General features: G+C 39.1%; 1 protein-coding gene across 2 annotated transcripts in view; it reads left to right on the plus strand.

Moving 5' to 3' along the window:
• Positions 1-20,307, plus strand: part of LOC114049877 (integral membrane protein GPR137B) — a 97,757-nt gene that overhangs the window by 35,932 nt on the left and 41,518 nt on the right. For both annotated transcript variants that reach the window (XM_027871319.1, XM_027871320.1), the window contains exon 2: positions 19,887-19,936. In XM_027871319.1, the coding sequence (XP_027727120.1) occupies positions 19,887-19,936 (50 nt within the window). The remainder of the gene's footprint in view (positions 1-19,886; positions 19,937-20,307) is intronic.

Raw genomic sequence — 20,307 nt, forward strand, 5'->3', positions numbered from 1 at the left:
CATATACATACATACATACATACATACATACATATATATATTTCCATAACCACAATCCCCTACCACTACTAGGAAGGAATGTGCATTTTTTTTTCATCTCTTCATTGTGACTAAGCTTGGTCATTAATTGAATGGTTTTCAGTTTCTTGGTGATTTTTGTCCCTGTTCTTTCCATTTACACTGCTGCAGTCAGCCAGTATGACACCTCACTTTTCATTCTTTATTTTCGTGTCCCTCCTTCCTTTCTTGGACTGAGGGCAGAGTTGTTGGTGCTCCCACTGCATCTGCAACCCCATGGGAAGGAAGAACAATGAATTACTTCTATAGCAATCACCTGGTCTCGATGAACCTAGACTCTGACTTGAAAAGAGGGCAAAATGCACAGCAGAGAGCAAAAAAAAAAAAACAACAACAAAGAAGGAGAGAAAAGATGGACAGCTCTCAACACAACACAAAGTATTTATATATAGGCTTTCTTGAAATGGAAGTTTATTGCCATATATTTTGAATCCTCTCTTACAGTCTGCTGTACACATGACATGCTTCTTTTTTCTTATTTCATATTTAAGTTTCAACATGTAAGTTTATAATTAAAAGAGAGAAAAAAAGGGGAAAATGTAATGGTTAACCAAAACTTCCAGTCTTTGCAAGTTAGCTCCTTGTTGTTGCCTCATCACTTTTCTTCATAAACACGTATCCAGATTCTTAAAGAAGTCCTGTGCTTCAAACACCAAGGTACTGCTAAAAGAAGGAAGAAGTACTAGATTTAGATGAACTTTACCACTGACTGCTTTCTTACTCATTGTTCCTTAGTAAATGAAGATGAGAATCTCAAAGATTAAATGTTAGGTACGTATTGTGCTTAGGAAGTACTTGCTGATAGATGAAAATTGCCAGGATTGGCAGGTAAACTTTGACCTAGATGCTTATAAAATTCTCTTGAGACCAATCTTGTTTTAGAAGGAAGAAAACAACAATAATAATATTAATAATAACAACTACTATTTAAATAGTCAATAAACGTTTATTAAGTGCCCACTATGTACCAGACATTGTGCTAATGACTGGGAATGCAAAGAAAGGTAAAAGATAGCCTTTGCTCTTAAGGAGCTCACAATCTAATGGGAGAGACAACATGCCAACAACTATGTACAAACAAGCTATAAATGGGATAAATTGGAATGAATAAACAGAGAGAAGACACTAAAATTAAGGGAATTTGGGAAAGGCCTCTTGTGGATGGGGAGATTTTAGCTGGGTCATGAAAGAAGCCAAGGAAGCCAGGAGGCAGAGGTGAGGAAAGAGTATTCCAAGTGTGGGAGGAAGCCAGTGAAAATTTCCAGAGTTGGGAGATGGAGCATCTCATTTGAGGAACAGCAGAGGCCAGTGTCACTGGATTGCAGAGATGGAGGAATGGGGGTACAGTATAAGCATAAGAAGACTGGAAGGTTTATGTAGTATTTTGAATGTCAGAGGATTTTATATTTGGTCCTGGAGGTGATAGGGAGTCACGAGGTTAGTGAGCGAGCTGAGTCTTGATGGGAACCAGAGATTCTAAGAGGCAGAGGTGAGGAGGATGGCTCTCTGAGTATGGGAGAAATCTTGTGCAAAGAAACAGAGATAGGAGATGGGAAATTGTGTATGGGGAACCACTTCTAAGTCAGTTTGGTTTGAACACAAAGTACCCGGGGAGAGATAGTGTATATTATCCTAGAAAGATAGTTTGGGGCCAGATTGTGAAGGGCTCTAAATGCCAGGGAGAGAGGTTTGTTTTTGGTAGAGATAAGAAATCTTTTTAAACAGAGGAGTGACATGATCAAAGACCTGTGCTTTAGGAATATCAGTTTGGCAGCTGGTTGGAAGATGGGTCAGAGAAGAAAGACATAAGGCAGGGAGACCAATTAGGATCCTATTGCAAGAATCTAGGTGAGAGGTTAATGAAAGACTGATTAGGCTGGTATAAAATAGAGATGATGATGGTAATGATGATGGGCAACATTTATATAGCACTTACTACGTGCCAGACACTACGCTAAGAACTTTACAAACATTATGTCATTTGATCTTCACAACAACCCTGGGAGGTAGGTGCTGCTATTATCTCCATTTTACAGATGAGAAAACTGAGGCAGACAGATGTTGAGTGACTTACCCAGGGTCATACAGCTAAGCTCAGATTTGAACCCAAGTCTTCCTGACTCTAGGTCTAGTGCTCTACCCACTACACCACCTAGCTGCCATATGTAAGGAGAAAGACATGTCAGATGTGGAGGTAGAATAGGCAAGACTTGGCAAGTGTTTGAAAATGGGGAAAGGTGAAGGAAACTGAAGAATCGATGAATGAAAAAGCTTACTATGTACTGAGCACTGAGGTAAGCACTGGATAGATATACAAATACAAGCTAGTGAGATTATTCCTGCCCTCAGGGAGTTTATATTCTAATGGACACAGGTTACACACAAAAGGGAGCTAGAAAGCTGTGAGTGGTATTGGTAAGGCAACATGATTTGGAAATGGGCAGGAAATGATGTGTTGATCTAGTTCCAGACAAGAAGAAGCAAAAACTCACCTCCAGGGGCCCAGGGGCATAAGGTCAGAGTTCAGGTGCCAGTGGGAAGGGAATGAGGGAAGTCAGCCAGAGAGGGCAGGCAGCATGATTTGAAAGTAGTTAGGAAGTGACATGGAAGTCTAGATTTGGGCAAGAAGAGTTGAGGATGACTGAGTTTGTGTACCTGGGCAGCTGGAAGGATGTGGAGTTCACAAGAAATATAGGAAAGTGCCTATGATTTGCCAGATTCCGGCAAAAACTTGTGTTTAAGTCCTGCTTCAGACATATACTAACAGTGTGATCATGGGTAAGTCATTTAAAGTTTCATTTCCCCAGGTAGTTCAGTAAGCCAAAATGTCACCCATGATCTGGTGATCTGCATCTGTGAAGGGAGTTCCCACACCTTAGATAGTCTACCCTTATAAATGTACAAGTCCAGTTTCCTCCCCCTCCCAACCATGAGTGAAATGAATGTATTATGCTAGGGTTGGAGGAGATATAGAGATAATCAAATCATGGCCCCTGCCCTCAAGGAGTTAGCAAAGATTTTTGAGATTTCTAAAGCAAAATGAATAAGGTCCATAATTTAGAAACACTGTACTTCTTATTGAAACATTATCCACCTTTTAAAGTACTGACATGACTTCTAGAGACAGGAGAAAGTGCTTACATTTTCCTCAACACACAAAAGTTTTTCTTCACATCCTATAATAATGGCATCAGCTTTCATCAGAAATAGCCAAATGGCATATGTGTGTATGTGTGTTTGTATGAGTGTCTATGTATACATATACATATATATACACACAGATATCTATATAGACATGTATGTATGTATGTATAATTATATACATATAGCCAAAAGGAAATTAGCAGCTTAAAGTAAAGGGGGTGGGGTGGGTGAGGAGGGCAGGGAATGGGGAGGAAAAAGTACCAAGTGTGGATGAAATCAGTGAGTGACGTAGTGAACAGATAATTTGTTAGGTAAAAGAATGCCCAGCTCAGCAGTGTCTCTAAGTATCTTGACTTCTTTTCATGAAGCATTTAAGCAAGTCCCTCACGTAGAGATTTCTTAAGTCCATTTTCACTATCTTAAATACTGCAAGGATTTTGGATTACCAAAAGGATACCAAGCTGGTCCATGGTGAGAGAAGAGGAGAAGCTTGGCTGTTATGTTTATTTTGAAAGGGGTTTCATGGTTTAAGGTAGAAAAAAGAATAACATTACTTCAACCTTGTTCCCCATTACTCTAGACGCACATAGCCCAGTTAGGGGGACATCCACCAGCCCTGTCTTCAGTTCAACAAACAAGGAACTGTGAAACCCAAAATTAAATTTTAAATGATAATTAAAATGGATCTAGTCACTACAAAAGTCATCCAGTCTCCTTATCATTAACAGTAATTATGATTGGGCTTTTCTAAGAAAGACTCTGAAATCAAAGGGAACTTGCTGGTTCCCAGGGCTTAGCACAGTGCCTTACTCATGGGAGGCACTTAATAAATGCTTGTTCACTGACTGGTGGAGAAGATGAACTCCTCCTTTTCATAGGTATTTGAGGCCCTCCCACAAGGAGAGTTGTTAGGATTTTGCTTAATTTCTTTTAGCCTTAATATCCTCTGTGGAAAGCATAATGGCTGTGGAATCTGAGGGCCTGAGTTCAAATATTGCTTTTGATACTAACCATATGTGACTTTGGGCAAGTCACTCCTCATTTCCTCAAATGTAAAATGAAGCTGTTGGATTAGATTGTGTCTTGTGGTCCCCTTCCAGTTCTAGATGCTGGATGGGAGAGGGACATGTCTGTTGTGGAGTTGCTTTATCCCAAATAACTACAAAAACTCCAGGATACATCAGTGGCCATTTCTGACCTAAGGCCTTGTTGCCATAGCCATGGGAGCCATCATGAAAAATTTGGAGCCTTTTTTTGGGAGCAATTTGTAGGTTCTGAGGTTGAGAAAGGAAGAAGCTACTCACAATTAGGCTCTTATTGCTTTTGGGCAATCTTTTTTATTCATTTCTTAATTAAATTCCTGTTGCATTCACCACTGCAACTATATCAAACCTTCTCTACTCTCCCAAACTCTAGCTCATCCCTCAGCCTCATTTGTAGCAGATGACTTCACCTCCTGCTTTACTGAGATCAAGGCCATCCAATGGAAACTTTCTTAATATCCTGTCTCCCTAATTGGAAATTTCTCTGTAGTTCCACAATCCTCTCCTCCTTGCATATCTCAAAGGATAAGATGTAACTAATTCCTCTACCTGTGTCCTTGGTTCCATCCCTCCCACCTCCTCCAGAAACTTGTCCTATTATGTTTTTCTCTTGTTTCTTCATTTGTAACCCTCTCTACTGGAAGGGCATCTAGGTGGCACAGTAGATACAGCACTAGGCTTGGAATCAGGAAGACTCATCTTCCTGAGTTCAAATGTGCCCTCAGATACTTACTGTGTGACTCTGGGAAAGTCACTTAACCTTGTTTGCTTCAGTTTCCTCATCTGTAAAATGAACTGGGGAAGAAAATGGTAAACCACTTCAGAACTTAGCCCACACACATACAATGATCTCTTCAACGTCTAAGTAATATTACTTGCTAGGCATTCACTTTATGTGTCACCTCTACCTTTTTGTAGGCTGAGCTACCCTGGGTCTCACTCCTCCTTTGGTGTATGGCTTTCTCTCTATGACCTCCCTCAACCACTTTCTCCTGGGGGAGTCGTTTCCTTTCAAACTGGCCTCCCGGAAAAGAGATAATGACTGCTGAGCTCACCGGGCTGTTGCTCCTTCAGCGTCACTGACTCATTTTGATGCCAAAAATAACCGTGGTGAATTTTTCTCTTTGCTTTGAGAAGTTGTTAAAAATAAATCAATAACTCTCTCAGTATATGCTTTGAAGAAAAAGCCCCCAGCCAGAAATTTCTTTCTGGAAGATAAAGCAGTTTTCAATCTTTCTCCCCCTCTCAGCTCTGCCCTTATCCTTCCTGCTGAAGGCAACATTCAACAATACAACAAAAGCAGTTTAACATATTGGTTGATCTATAGCTTTATCACATTTACCTGGCTTAAGAAGTAAAGTAAACCCTTAAAAAAAAAAAGGTAAATACCTCTCAAGCCAATTACACTTAAAACAAAAATAATTCTCCTATCACCTTATTCTCCTTTCCTTTACCTCCAAATTGCTGGAAAGGATGATCTAAATTCCTTTGTTTTATTTGCTCATCATCCACTCATTCCTCATTTCCTTGAAATTTGGCTTTGTCCCTGTACTCCCACGAACCTTCTCTCTCTCTCTCAATTTCTCTCTCTCTCTCTCTCTCTCTCTATTTATTTATTTATTTATTTATATGTATAAACACATATGTGTATATATTTATACATATATACATGTACGATATAGATATAAATAGATATATATTCTTTCCTTGGTATTCATCAATCTGAGAAATGTCAGGAGGTTTTAGTGGATTATAAGTTCTTTGTGAGTCATGCAGCAACCAAGAAAGCTAATGCTATTGTAGGCTGCAAGGAGAGGCAATGCCCGTGACTTAGGAAAGTAGTAGTGCCATTGTATTCTGCCCTGGTCAGACCACATATGAATTGTGTCCAGTTCTGGGTGCCATATTTTAGAAAGAGCATAGCTAAGCTTCAGAGTGTCCAGAGGAAGGCAACCAGGACTGTGAAGAGCCTGGAGACTGGGTCATATGGGGATCACTTGAAGAAATGGGATATTTAGCCTGGAGTAGACTTGTGGTGTGAAAGGAGCATGTGATAGCTGTCCTCAAGTATTTGAAAGGCTGTTTCTTATGGAAAAGGATCAGTTTGTCCCCATAGGACATAATTAGGGGCAGTAGAATTTAGAGAGGCCTATTTAAGCTTGATATCAGGAGAAACTTATTAACTCAGAGAGTTTAGCAAAAGTGGAATGAACTGCCTTTGGAGGTAGTGAGTTCTTCTACCCTGGGTCTCACTTCTCCTTTGTTGTATAGCTTTCTCTCTAGGACCTTCCTCAACCCCCTTTCTCCTGGGGGAGTCATTTCCTTTCAAACTGGCCTCCCAGAAAAGAGTTACACTGAGGTCTGTAAACAAAGGCTAGGTGACTACTGGTCATGTGTGTTAGAGAAATCTTATTCAGGAATAGGTTGGATTTGATAGCCACTGAGGTCACTTCCAAGAGCACTGGGCCTGGAGTCAGGAAAATCTGAGTTCAAATTCAGCTTCAGACACTTACTAGCTATGTGACCCTGGGCAAGTTATTCAATACCTATTTGCTTCAGTTCCTCATTTGTAAAATGGGAAAACACTAGACAAAGAAACAGCAAACCACTCCTGTATCTTTGCCAAGAAAACCCCATCAGGTTATGTAGAGTCTGACACGGCTGAATGACGTCTCTCTATCGTCAATCTTTCCTATTTCAATTCCTCCTTTACATTGAAGGCAATGCAACCTTTCTAACAGTCCCCAGCACAGACTCTCAAGCAAGGATGGGCTAGCCTGCCCATGTGGTGGCTTGCCTTCTCAAAAAAAACTCTTTCCCTCCACAATGCCTGAATTTTTCTACTTGATTTTATTTGACTTCCTATAATTGCGGCAATAAGATTAATTTGTGTTAAATACTCAGGGCCTCCACTTCCTCTTTTCTCACTCTCTTCTGAATCCTATTCAGACTGGCTTCTTGCCTCATCACTGGACTAAAACTCATCTCTCCAAATTGAAAAACCAAATGGCTTCTTCTCCGTCCTTCTTCTTGACCTCTCTGCCGCATTTGACAATCATGACTATCCTCTCTTTCTAGATATCTCCCCTCCATGGGTTTTCTGAATGCTGTTTCCTCTTGGTTTTCCTTCCTGTCTGATAACTTCTTCTCAGTCTCATTTGCTGATTTATGATCCATGTCATACTCACTAACTTATGGATGTACTCCGTGGCTCTGTCCTGGGCTCTCCTCTCTTTTTCCTCTGCACTATTTCACTTAGTGACTTCATTAGGATTCAAATTTGAATACATAATCTATATACCTAAAACAGATCTATATATCCAGCCCTAGTCGCTCACCAGAGCTCCAGTCCCACATTACCACCAGCCTATTAGACATTTTGAATCAGATTTCCTATAGGCATCTAATATTCAACATGTCCAAAACAGAACTTAGTATCTTTCTCCCCACACCTATCCTTTTTCTAAATTTCCCAAATACCACTGAGGACACCATCATCCTTATAGTCACTTAAGTCCCCAACTTCATTGTTTTCCTTAGGATGCCTCTCTTGAACTCACTATACACACATCCTCACATAGCCACCACATCAACCTAATATAGACTCTTATCACCTCTCACCTGGACAGTTGCGATAGCTTCCTATTCATTCTCTTTGCCTCAACCTTCTCTCTACTCCAGTCCCTCCTACGCACAACTGCCAAAGTGATTTTCCTAAAATGCATGTATGATCTTACCCAACAAACTCCACTGGCTCCCTATTGCCTCACAGATGAAAAATAAACTTTTGTTTCATTATCTAAAGCTCTTTAAAACCTGGCCTCTTCCCAATCTGAACATTAACCCCTTTTTAGTCTGAACACTTTACTTCTCTCCTCACTCTCTGCAGTCTAGCCATACTGGCTTGTTTACTGGTCCATCACACTATGCTCTATCTTTTGTCTCAGTTCCTTTGCACTCGTGGAAATGTACTCCCTCCTTACCTTTCTTTGCCTCTTGAAATTCCTAGTTTCCTTCAAGGCACAGTTCAAGAGCCAACTTCTTCAGGAGACCTTTTCTGGTCTCACTCCATGCCACTACCCTCTCCCCAAACCACTTTGGATTCATTCTTTATAAATTCTGTTGTTGCATGTGCATATATTATTTCTTCTCTTAGAATCTAATCTCCTTGAGGGCAAGGATTGTTTCACTTCTGTTTTATCACCAGTGTTTAGCCGAGCACCTGCAACAGACTAAATAATAAATGTGTAATGGTTTTGAAACTTCAAAGACCTCTGGGAGGAGTATACTTATTTTAAATGTGTATGTTGTCTGTTGTCTCCCCCTATAAAATGTATTCTCCTTGGGAGTAGGGATTACTTCATTTCTTGTCTGTATCCCCAGAATCTAGCACACAGTAGGTTCTTAATAAATACTTGCTGATTGATTGACCTAATTCTTTTTTTTATTATTTTGATTTATCAATAATCACTTCCATATGCTTTTGAGTTTAAAATTTTTCTCCCCCTTCCTCCCCACCACCCTCCCCAAGAAGGTATACAATCTGATATAGGCTATGCATTTACATTCCTATTAAACATATTTTCACATTAGTGATGTTGTAAGGAAAAATTAAAACCAATAGGAGGAACCATCAGAAAGAGGAAACAAAATTCAACAGAAGAGAAAAAAAATAGCAATTCAACTTCCATAGTTCTTTCTTTGGATATGGATAGTATTTTCCATCACAAGGCCTCTGGAGATGTCTTAGATCCTTGTATTGCCAGGAAGGGTTAAGTTTATCAATATTAGTCATCACACAACATGGTTGTTATTGTGTACAGCGTTCTCTTGGTTCTGCTCACTTCACTCAGCATCAGACCATACAAGTCTTTCCAGGTTTTTCTGAAGTCAGCCTGTTTATCATTTCTTATAGCACAGTAGTATTCCATCACATTCATATACCACAACTTGCTCTGCCATTCCCCAGTTGATGGACATCCTCTCAATTTCCAATTCTTTGCCACTACAAAAAGAGCTGCTATGAATATTTTTGTACATGTAGGTCCTTTTCCCATTTGTGTGATCTCTTTGGGGACCTAATCCTTACTATTGTGTTTTTCTTAATCAGATTTCTTTCTAGTACCCAAATGAGAGAGGATCTGCATTGAGAAAATTAGGGGTTTTTATATAGGGTGAGGGAAGGAGGTGATTTTTGAGTGACCTGGGTAGGGTGCCTACCACAGCAGGGCTTAGTGCTGTAGCATTATGAGTACTCTGGTTTAGTTACAAGTTAAATAAGTTTTGTGCACTAGTCTGGGAATCCTAACCACCTCCATAGAACACTATTTCTATGAGTAAATGCATTTGGAGTTCCAAGCAACCTACATACAAACTAACTTTTGGAACACAACTGGTTTAGAAGTTGGAGGTTGCTTGTATTTGTATCTGGCCTCATTTGACCTTTAGTCACTTAGAAGGACTGTGTTACCTTCTTCAGTATTGCTGGATTTTTGTTTTTCTCGTGTGTGTGTGTGTGTGTGTGTGTGTGTGTGTGTGTGTGTGTGTGTAACATTTTATATTGATTGAAAAAGAAATTTAAACTAAATACTGAAAACAGCTGTTGGAACAGTATAAAATATTAAAAAGTAATTCTCTTTGTCTAACTCACTCTTTCCCTCAGAGGTGGGGCTCCACTCTTTCCTCTTGTTTTGGAATTCTTGCTGATGTCAATGAGGGGCAAATGCCGAGTATTCAAGAGAGATCTGGGAGTCTGATAAGAGATTGCCTGGCAGGCCCAGAGAGAAATTAAAATTAGTCCCAAGAGACTCAAAAGAACTAATCAATCTTTAATGAGGTCACTGGGAATCCAGTCAATCCACCAAGTGAAAAGAACACTATATTTTAAAAGATTCACTCCAAAACTTTGATGCCCTTTTATTTTCAAAGGCCAAAATGGCACAGAAATAAAGGGATTTGATTTTGTTGATACTGTGATTGGACAGTTCAGGAATTTTAAATAGACCTGCTAATAAACAAAAGCAGAATTCCTAAGACATTTTGAGTAGGTAGTTGAATGGATGAAATACTAGTGAAAAATTGTAACTATTAGAAGTGAATAATGATCAGCATGAGGAAGGGTTTTTTTTTCTTTTTTGAAAGAACAGTTATTCTTTTTTATTCTGAAACTTTCATCTCATTTCTCCACCCTGTAGCTGAGATAAAGCAAATTTAATATTAGGCTACCACCTTATCTGGAGACTTCATCTTTTCCCAGAAAAGGGATATGACCTTGAGATAGAATCAGCTGGGGCTTGGTTTGGGTTCTGATGTTAACTTCTAGCCCTTTACTTTGTCAGAGCCTTTCACAGGGTGGTGGGAACACAGCTCCTTTGCAATGAAATCACAGAATAAATTTGGAGGTTGCACATAATTCTCATTCAATTTTATCTATATGTATCCAGCTTCTCTTAAGACATTTTTTTCCATGTCAAGGGTTGAAGCTCATAGAAACAGTCCCTAGTAGCTGCTTTTCAGTACTAGATATTTGTTGGCTGGGGAGAAGAATCTTCTTCAGTTTCCCAGGATGACTTATTGAGGTGTCCAGTCTGGACTTTAAAGGAGCCCTGATCCTAACCCAGCTCATCAACTGCTGAACATGTTAGAGTGGAACAGTGAGAGTAGAAGTAGCTCTCAAAAAGGAATTGTAGGAGGGTTTTTTTCTTTTTTTCCAATGGTAGGGGAGAGATGGGAAAGAGAAAAAAATGAAGACTCAATAGGGTTTAAAAATTTAATTAAAAATAAGAAAAAAATAAAAAATAATTATGCAAAAGAATTGTAAGAACTAATTAAGATACAGATCTCTTTCTGAAGTATTGTTGTTGAGTCATTTCAATCATGTCTGACTCTTCATGACCCTGTTTAGGATTTTCTTGACAAAGATACTGTAGTGCTTTGCCATTTTATTCTCCAGCTCATTTTACAGATGAGGAAACTGAGGCAAACAAGGTTAAGTGACTTGGCCAGGGTCACACAGCTAGTAAGTATCTGAGGTCATATTTGAATTCAGGTCTTCCTGACTGCAGGCCAAGCACTCTTATCTACTGTACCACCTAGCAGCCTTTGACTTTGATAATTTTATTTTTTAATTTAATGATTTTTTTCTTGATAATTTAAAAAATTAATTAATTTATTTTTAGTTTTCAACTATCACTTCCAAAAGCTTTTGAGTTTTAAATTTTCTCCCCTTCCCTCCTCACCTCCCTCTTCATGATGGCATGAAATCTGATACAGGCTCTACATGTACATTCCTATTAAACATATTTTCACATTAGTAATGTTGTAAAGAAGAATTAGAACCCATAAGAGGAACCGCAAGAAAGAAGAAACAAAACAAAACAGAAGAAAAAAAAAGAGCAAATAATATGCTTTGATCTGCATTCAGACTCCAAAATTCTTTCTCTGGATGTGGACAGCGTTTTCCATCATGAGACTTCTAGAGATATCTAGATAAGTCTATCAAATTTAGTCATAGCACGACATGGCTGTTACTGTGTACAACGTTCTTCTGGTTCTCCTCACTTCACTCAACATCAATCCATACAAGTCTTTTCAGGTTTTTCTGAAATCGGCCTGCTCATCATTTCTTATAGCACAATAGTATTCCATTACATTCATATACCACAACTTCTCCAATTGATGGGCATCCCCTCAATTTCCAATTCTTTGCCACCACAGAAAGAGCTGCTATAAATATTTTTGTACGTGTGGGTCCTTTTCCCATTTTTGTGATCTCTTTGGGATACAGCCCTAGAAGTGCTATTGCTGGGTCAAAGGGTATGCACATTTTTATAGCCCTTTGGGCACAGTTCCAATTGCTCTCCAAAATGGTTGGATCATTTCACAACTCCACCAACAATGCATTAATGTTCCGATTTTCCCACATCTCCAACATTTATCATTTTCCTGTTTTGTCATATTAGCCAATCTGATAGGTGTGATGTGGTACCTCAAGCTGTTTTTATTTGCATTTCTCTAAACAGTAATGATTTAGAGAATTTTTCATATGACTATAGATAGTTTTAATTTCTTCATCTGAAAACTGCCTGTTCATATCCTTTGACCATTTATCAATTGGGGAATGACTTGTATTCTTATAAATTTGACTTAGTTCTCTATATAGTTTAGAAATGAGTCTCTTATCAGAGACACTGGTTGTAAAAATTCTTTCCCAGTTTTCTGCTTCTCTCCTAATCTTGGTTGCATTGGCTTTGTTTGTGTAAAAACTTTTCAATTTAAATGTAATCAAAATTATCCATTTTGCATTTCTTGATAATTTTTAAAAATTCTATTTATTTCCAAATATATCCTCTCCTATATTGTTCACTACTCAGCAAGCCCTGAAGCATTTTTTTAACCCAAATATCCATGACCTTTCATCATCACAGCTTTACTTCCAGTAGGCATTAGCAATCGTAGGATCAAAAATTTTACAACAAAGATTTAAAAAGAAAGGTAGGATAAAAAGCAGAACAGCAGAACTAACCAACATGTCAACAGTGTCTGACAGCATTTGCAGAATAAATATCTATAGCCCCCCCATCACTGAAGAGCGATAAGAGCGCATTTTGTCATGAAATAATATATTTTTAAGTTTTCTACTTTATTTTTATAGGAAGATTTTAAACTTGACATGCTCATTTCAGTTTGCAATGAGCTTTTTACAGATCATGTAATAATGGTGTCTTTTATATCCCAAGAAGACACACCCCACTGACATACTATTGTTAGTAGAGTGTGGGACTTGAGGTATTTTTTTCCTATGGGATTTGCACTGATGACTCAGTGCCTCCCATATGACCAAGAGCATTTGCAAGATGGGTGGCTAAGTTAGGGTTGTAATTTAGGACCATAGAACAGAGAGAAGCTATTTGGCCTGCTTTGGGACAGAACCGTCCGAACCTGAAGTTTTCTTTACCATCGTGTTCTAACCAGCTGAGCTAATTTAATTTATTCATTCTGCTTAAGTCCCACTCTTGGTAGTACTTGGTGTTCTGAGTTCCTGAAGGCTATGGCAGCAGAGCACTTGCCCAGACAGGTCCGACCAAGCAGGAAGGTGCCGCCATGCTGACTGTGTGTCGTTTGTCCCTGGACTCACCTAACTAAGTTTAGAGAGGACTTATTGACAGAATGATAGACTTGACTAAGTAATGGATTGTGTTTGTCTTTGACCATGAAGATTTATGAAGACTAAGGTGTGAAGAGTTATAATGTGATAGAGCATCAACATCCTTGAAATCATAGACATACGAAAATATTTATTCATCTACTTAGTAGCCTATACCATGTGTTTTGGAATTTGAATATTTCCAGCATTGCATTTGTGTGACACACACACACACACAAAAACCTAATGTTGAGGTGGTTAAATTTTAAATGTATTCTACATGCTTGACCCCATGTCATCTTCACAAATGCCTTTGAGATAAGTACTAGCGGTATTATAATTCCCTTTTAATAGATGAGGAAACTGAGGCTCAGAGAGGTTAGTTGACTTGACCATTGTCACACAGGTGGCAAATAAGATTTTTCAGCTGTAAAGTACCTTAGAGATCACCTAGTCAACGACTGTCGTTTTGAAGATGAGGAAAATGAGTTTTAGAGAAGATGAATGATTTGTCCAAGATCACATACATAGAAAGTAGCAGAAATAAGATGCAAGCCAAGATCATCTAACTCCCGATTGAACACTTTTTCTCCCATTCCATTTTGCCTTTGTGGTTCTATAAATGCCAAACTTATCTCTTCAACAAGATCGTAAGCCCTTTAAGAGTGGATATTGTGCCATATAGATTTCTTTTAGTTTCCGCATATATGTAGCATAATACTGGGCACATAGCAGACACTAAATTCAATTCAGTTCAGCAAGTACATACTAAGTGTCTGCTATGTGCCAGTTACCTTGCTAGGTGATTTGGAATGTAAAGACAAAATGAAATAGCCCCTGCCCTCAAGGAACTTAAATTCTCGGTCTAGGAAGGGAGTGGGAATGGGGAATGAATGGCATGTACAGAGTTGATACAAAATGTTATTGTTGACCCTGGGCAAGTCACTTAACCCCAATTGCCCCCCAAAAAAATGTTGTTGTTTAGTTGTGTCCCACTCTTCATGACCCCATTTGGAGTTTTCTTGGCAAAGATACTTGGAGTGGTTTTGTCATTTCCTTCTCCAGCTCATTTTACAGATGAGGAAACTGAAGGCTAAGTGACTTGTCCAGGGTCACACACTTAAGAAGTATCTGAGGCCAGATTTGAACTCAGGAAGGTGATTCTTCCTGACTCTAGGCCTGGTCCTCATGAGCTACCCCTAATACAAAATACTACAAAGTAAATACAAAGAATACTAAACTTAGAGCTATAGGACCTGAAATCTCTCTCATTATCTGTGTGACCTGGTCCAAATCATTTAACCTCTCCGAGCCTCACTTTCCTCATCTGCAAAATAAAGGGGTTGGACTAGATGACCTGTAAATGTTTCTATCATCCCTAATTTCACGGGGCTGAAATGAGTCTACTATGAAGACTTGAAGTAACTGAGCTCAGTTGCGGCTGATGGGGCCTATGAGTCATGGTAGAAACTTTCCAAGAGATAGTATGTGTTTCACTGGCAAAGGTAAAAGATATATCGTGTTTTGGGTTTTTTTTGTTGTTGTTGTTACTGCTCTCTGTCTCTTTTTGTCTGTCTCTGTCTCTGTTTTCTTTTGTTTTGGGCTAGGCAGTGAGGTTAAGTGACTTGCCAAGGGTCACACAGCTATTAGGTGTTATGTGGCTGAGGCTGGATTTGAACTTAGGTCCTCCTGACTTCAGGGCTAGTGCTCTATCCACTGTGCCACCTAACTGTCCCTTGTCTCTGTCTCCCTGACTCTTGTCTCTGTCTCTCTCTGTGTCTCTTTCTGTCTCCTCTCTGTCTCTTTCTCTCTCTTCTCTCTCTCCCTGTGTCTCTATCTCTTTTTGTCTGTCTCTGTCTCTCTCTGTCTCTTGTCTCTGTCTCTCTCAGTCTGTCTGTCTCTCTGTCACCTATGAACCTGTGGAATATTATTTCAGGCATCAAAAGCACCCAGCTGTTTAGCTTGTAAAGCTCACTTTGATATTTCCACAAGTTCATGTTACATTTCAGTAGCACAACTTTGCAGTCGCATATATTAATACGTTTAGGTTCAGTTGCTTGGTAAATTGACTCCATTTTTACAGGCAGCAAAGGAAACACCAAGGGATGAAATAATTTTCTTCACGCTGTGTGGTTTGTGGGGGGGCAGATGGAATTGAACTTAGCTTCTACACCAAAAGCCTTTCGATCACGTCATCTATCACTAGTAACAAAATTAGTCTGTCAGCAACAACATTGTTTCCTCAGAATGACTCAGTGTTAGGTGGGCAGCATATCGGAGCAGATTGAATACTAGACTAAAAGTTGTTGTTCAGTTGTTTTTCAGTAGTGTTCAGCTCTTAATGACTGCATCTGGGATTTTCTTGGCAAAGATACTAGAGTGGTTTGTCATTTCCTTCTCCAGCTCATTTTACAGATGAAGAAACCAAGGCAAACAGGGTTAAGTGACTTGCCCAGGGTTGCACAGCTAAGTGGCTAAGGCTAGATTTGAACTCAGGTCTTTCTGACTCCAGGGTGGGCAGTCTATCTTGCACCACATACCTGCCCAAGTCAGGAAGTCCGGGATTCAAATCCCACATCAGATACTTGCTGATAAGGGCAAGTCCTTAATCTTTCTGGGCCTTCATTTCCTCAGCAGCTAAATAAAGTTGGATTTCATAACTTCTAAGGTCCCTTCCAGATATAAATCTATGATCCTATGATCCCTAATGCCTACTGGAGGTAAAGCTCTGATGGTGATGAAAGGTCATGAATATCTGGGTTAAAAAAAGATATTTCAGGGCACTATTTTTTATTCCTAAAAATAAAAAAAAACAACACCCTAGTATTTGCCAAATGACCCAGGGGAAGACAACTCAAAGGCATTTCCTTCTTGTTCTGGTTCCCTCCTGCAAATCTATTTTTTTTTCATTCAGCAGACATTTGTGGAGCCCCTACTCTGTCTAGGACCCTGTCCTGGATGCTCCCCTGAACTGGTGTATGACACTGTACAAGGAATGACTGTACCCTAGTTTCCCCCATTAAGAATGTCATGATAAAAATACTCATCTTCCATCATGCCTGGAATTTCCCTTTGTCTAGGATTTTCTCCCCCTCCTTATGCCCTCAGTGCCCATTCTTCCCTCGTCTGAAGAGTTCTTGAAATTCCACATTCTCAGTGAAGCCTTCCTTAACAAGCTGATGGTCGTATGGCAATGACCCTTCCCTGTTACTGAACTCTGATATATGGCCCATCCCCAGCAGACAAAGCCCTTTTGTACTTTCAGCCCAGTATAAAGCTCACATATATCTTGTGGTCAGTGGGAGCTTGGGTCTCACATGTGGGTTTCTTCAAAGCTTGTGTGGTAGACTTGGTGACAAGAAGAGGGGAAGGAATGGGAACAGGGGTTGGGGGAGGGGCTTCTCTTACTCTCAGGCTTAGTGACTTTGGGCAAGTCATTTCACTCCAGGCCTTAGTGTTCCTTATCTGTAAAATGAGGGGTTTGGATTAAATGGGATCTTAAGTGCCTTCTGGCTTTGAAACTCTCAGCCTGTGGAATATGACTTTTACTGCACCAGAAAACCTAATACATGTGGGTGTGCACTTATAGCTAACTCTGATTCAGGGGCCAATTAATTAGTCCAGTATTCATGTGTACTTTACTTTTCTGCAAAATACTTGCAGGGCTCATTATTAACACCACTGAAAGTCAATTTTGCTGTTTGTTAATAGGTTTAGGGTTTTTTTTTCTCTTTCTTCTAAGGATTCATTGGGGGAGAAGGAGTGTTAAGTAGCTAGAACTCCAAATCTCTTTAGATCTTTTATCTGTCATTATCAGCTGTAAATTAACCCTGAATAATATCTGATAATGATCTAACATCCTAAGGGTATTAGTGATTGCAAAACACTTCAGAACTTTGGGTCTGATATTCATTCTTTCTAGATATAAGACTCTCTGGACCTCAGGCTTATCTCTAAAAACACATACTAACAAAATAGAGAAGGGTCAGCGAACTGACAATGCATTTAGAAAAAATTAGAAAATATAAAAAATGTCCACAGCTGCTATTGCCTCCATAAAAAAAAATCACCTTGTATTTCTTTTGAATATACTTGTATGTGTATGTGTTGTCTATCCTGATAGAATAAGAGCTCTTTAAAGACAGGGACTATTTCATTTTTTACATTTTATCACCAGAACCTAGCACAGTGCCTGGCACATAGTAGGAATGTACTAAGTACTTGTTGGTTGGTTGATTGATTAATCAATTGGCTCTCCTACTTGCTATCTGTGTGATATTGAGCAAGACACTTAAACTTTCAGGACATCAGTTTCCTGACATCTATAAAATTCTCATTTGGATTGGATTAAATAGCCTTTAAGCTTTCTTTTGGATCTAAATCTATGGTCCTAATGCAGTTTAAGGGCTCAGGGGTACTGGGACCCCAAAATCACAACACAGGGATCCTGCCCGAAAGAATTTGACCTAAGCCTTCTTTCAGCCAAAGACAAGGTTTATTAGAACATCCGTCATATTGAGTAGACTCTTAAGGAGTCTGAACTTGAATAAGCAGTGGCTAGATTATAAGAATCTAAGCATCTTAATGGAGACAAGATGGACTTTATATACAGAAAGACTATGGGAGGGATCTAGGAGTGGCCAAGTAGTCTATGAGGTAATAGAATTCCAGGGACCTGGACCACCTGGGCAAGGGAGAATGGAGAAATGACCTGGGGCCATAGGGAGGTCCACAATGAAAGACCAATTGTTGGGATTATAGCCTCCGGGGAACGCCAGAAATTTGGCCTTGTGGGAAAGTCCAGGGTTTTTCCTTTCTGGGACCCAGATCCCAACCCCATCACTTTGGTCCTAAGTACTATGCTAAGTGATGGGAATACAAAGATAAATATGAAATCATCCCCCCTCACAATGAATTTAAAGTCAGTCCTGTGATTCTGTACATGTAATAAGTATAAAAGTATCCAAGGCAAGGTGCTTTTGGGAAATTTTAGACTAGAGAAGTTGAAAGGGGTTTCAGGAAAGACCTCATAAAGTAGGTATTTGAGTTGGGCTTAGAAGGAAGGGAGAGATATAAACAGATGGTGGCTAGGAGTCCATTCCAATCTTGGAAATCTCTGTGATCCACAGAGACAGGAGAGAGCAGGATGAGAAGGAATGGGGGTACAAGATGGGTTGGAACACAAAGAATATGAAGGGGAATAGAGAGGCAAGCTGGAAGTTAATTGAGGAGAGCTATGAATACTGGGGTCAGGAGTTGGTACTTTATTCAGCAGTAAATGGGGAGTTGCTGAAGGTTTTTGACTAGAGTGAAATAGCAGATCATTATGAGGGTTGCTCAGGCAGGATTACGGAAAATATATTGGAGGCAAGAAGACCAATTAAGAGCTTATTGCCATAGTCTGGTTGAGAAGAGATGAGGATTAAAGTGGGTACATTGAGAGTGGAGAGGGGGGAGCTTATAAGGGAGAGACTATAGAGGTAGAAATGACATTACTTAGCATTTGATTGGCTTTGTGGCTTAGAAGAATTCTTGCTCAGGTATAAGTTGGCCTAGATGGCTCCTGAGGACCCTTTTAGTTTTGTGATTCATGACGGGGAAGAGTTAATGATGATTCCAAGTTTCAGACCTAGTGATATATTGAGGACTTGATTCCAAGTTTCACACCTGGGTGATTGGGAAGGTGACCCTTACTAGCTGTGTGACCCTGAGCAATTCTTTTAATCTCTCTTAGCCTCAGTCTCCTTCTCTGTAATATAGGAATAATAATAGCTCCTACTGAACAGAGTTGTTGTGAAGATCAAATGAGATAATATATGTAAAGTGTTTTGCAAATGTTAAAGCAACACATTAATTAATAAAAATTAATTTAATTGATACAACAATTATTATTACTATTATTTTTATAGATTTGCCATATGCAAATGCAATCTTAGCTTAAGAACCAGGCAGAGCTTACATTTCTCCCAAAGAAAATAATCTGCTTTAAGGGCACTGAAGTCAGGAAGGTTTTTGTTATTTCAAAATGTGCTATGAGGGATGAAGAATGGGCTGACAGTTAAATCACACTGAAATAACAACAGCCTGAAATTCCCACATTGGTTTGGTGACCGCTGTTGCACCCACTTAGGTCAGTGAGAATTTTGAGTTCAGGTCAGTGGTAGAATTTGCCTCTACAGAAAGCACACAATAAATTTGGAATCCTAAAATGAAAGAGAAGTTGGCAACCTATAGTTTACTCGAAATATTGCTTTTACAGTTTTCACCCTGTATAAAATGTTTAGCCTGAAATACTCAAGAGTCACCTCACAAAATTTGAGACATTGTCTTTTTGGCTATACAAGCCATGGGTTTCTCAGTGCCTCAAGATCCATGTTAAAAAAAAAAATGTACAGGAAATTTCAATTGATGCCATAGTTTCTGCTGCTGTGGGCCTCCTGCACACTCAATGATGTCATTTTTCTCTGTCGTTACAGGTGATTTTCAAAGCCAAATCAAAATACTCTCCAGAATTACTTAAATACCGGTAAGTACTTTTCTGAAGCTTCTCAATAGCACAAAGTAAAATCAGGCATTTTTTTTCTTTCAATAAACATTAAAAAAATTGTTGACGTCTTTAATTTTTTATTATTTTTAATTCCAAATATGTCCCTCTCACTCCCTTTCCTAGTGAGGCTATTGGTATCACAAGGAACAAAAAAGGAAGAAAAAAAGTTCAGAAAAATGACTACTACTACTAATACATATATATTTGTATATTTTTATAGTATTATTTATGTAGTATATATATATATTATATAGCATTTATATATTACTTGAGGGTTTTCAAAGTGCTTTACATATATTATCTTGTTTGACCCTCACAATAATCCTATGAAGTAAGCGCAATTCATGCCC

The sequence above is a fragment of the Vombatus ursinus genome, unplaced genomic scaffold (assembly GCF_900497805.2).
Source record: "Vombatus ursinus unplaced genomic scaffold, bare-nosed wombat genome assembly UNPS02014798.1, whole genome shotgun sequence".
Taxonomy (NCBI): Eukaryota; Metazoa; Chordata; class Mammalia; order Diprotodontia; family Vombatidae; genus Vombatus; species Vombatus ursinus.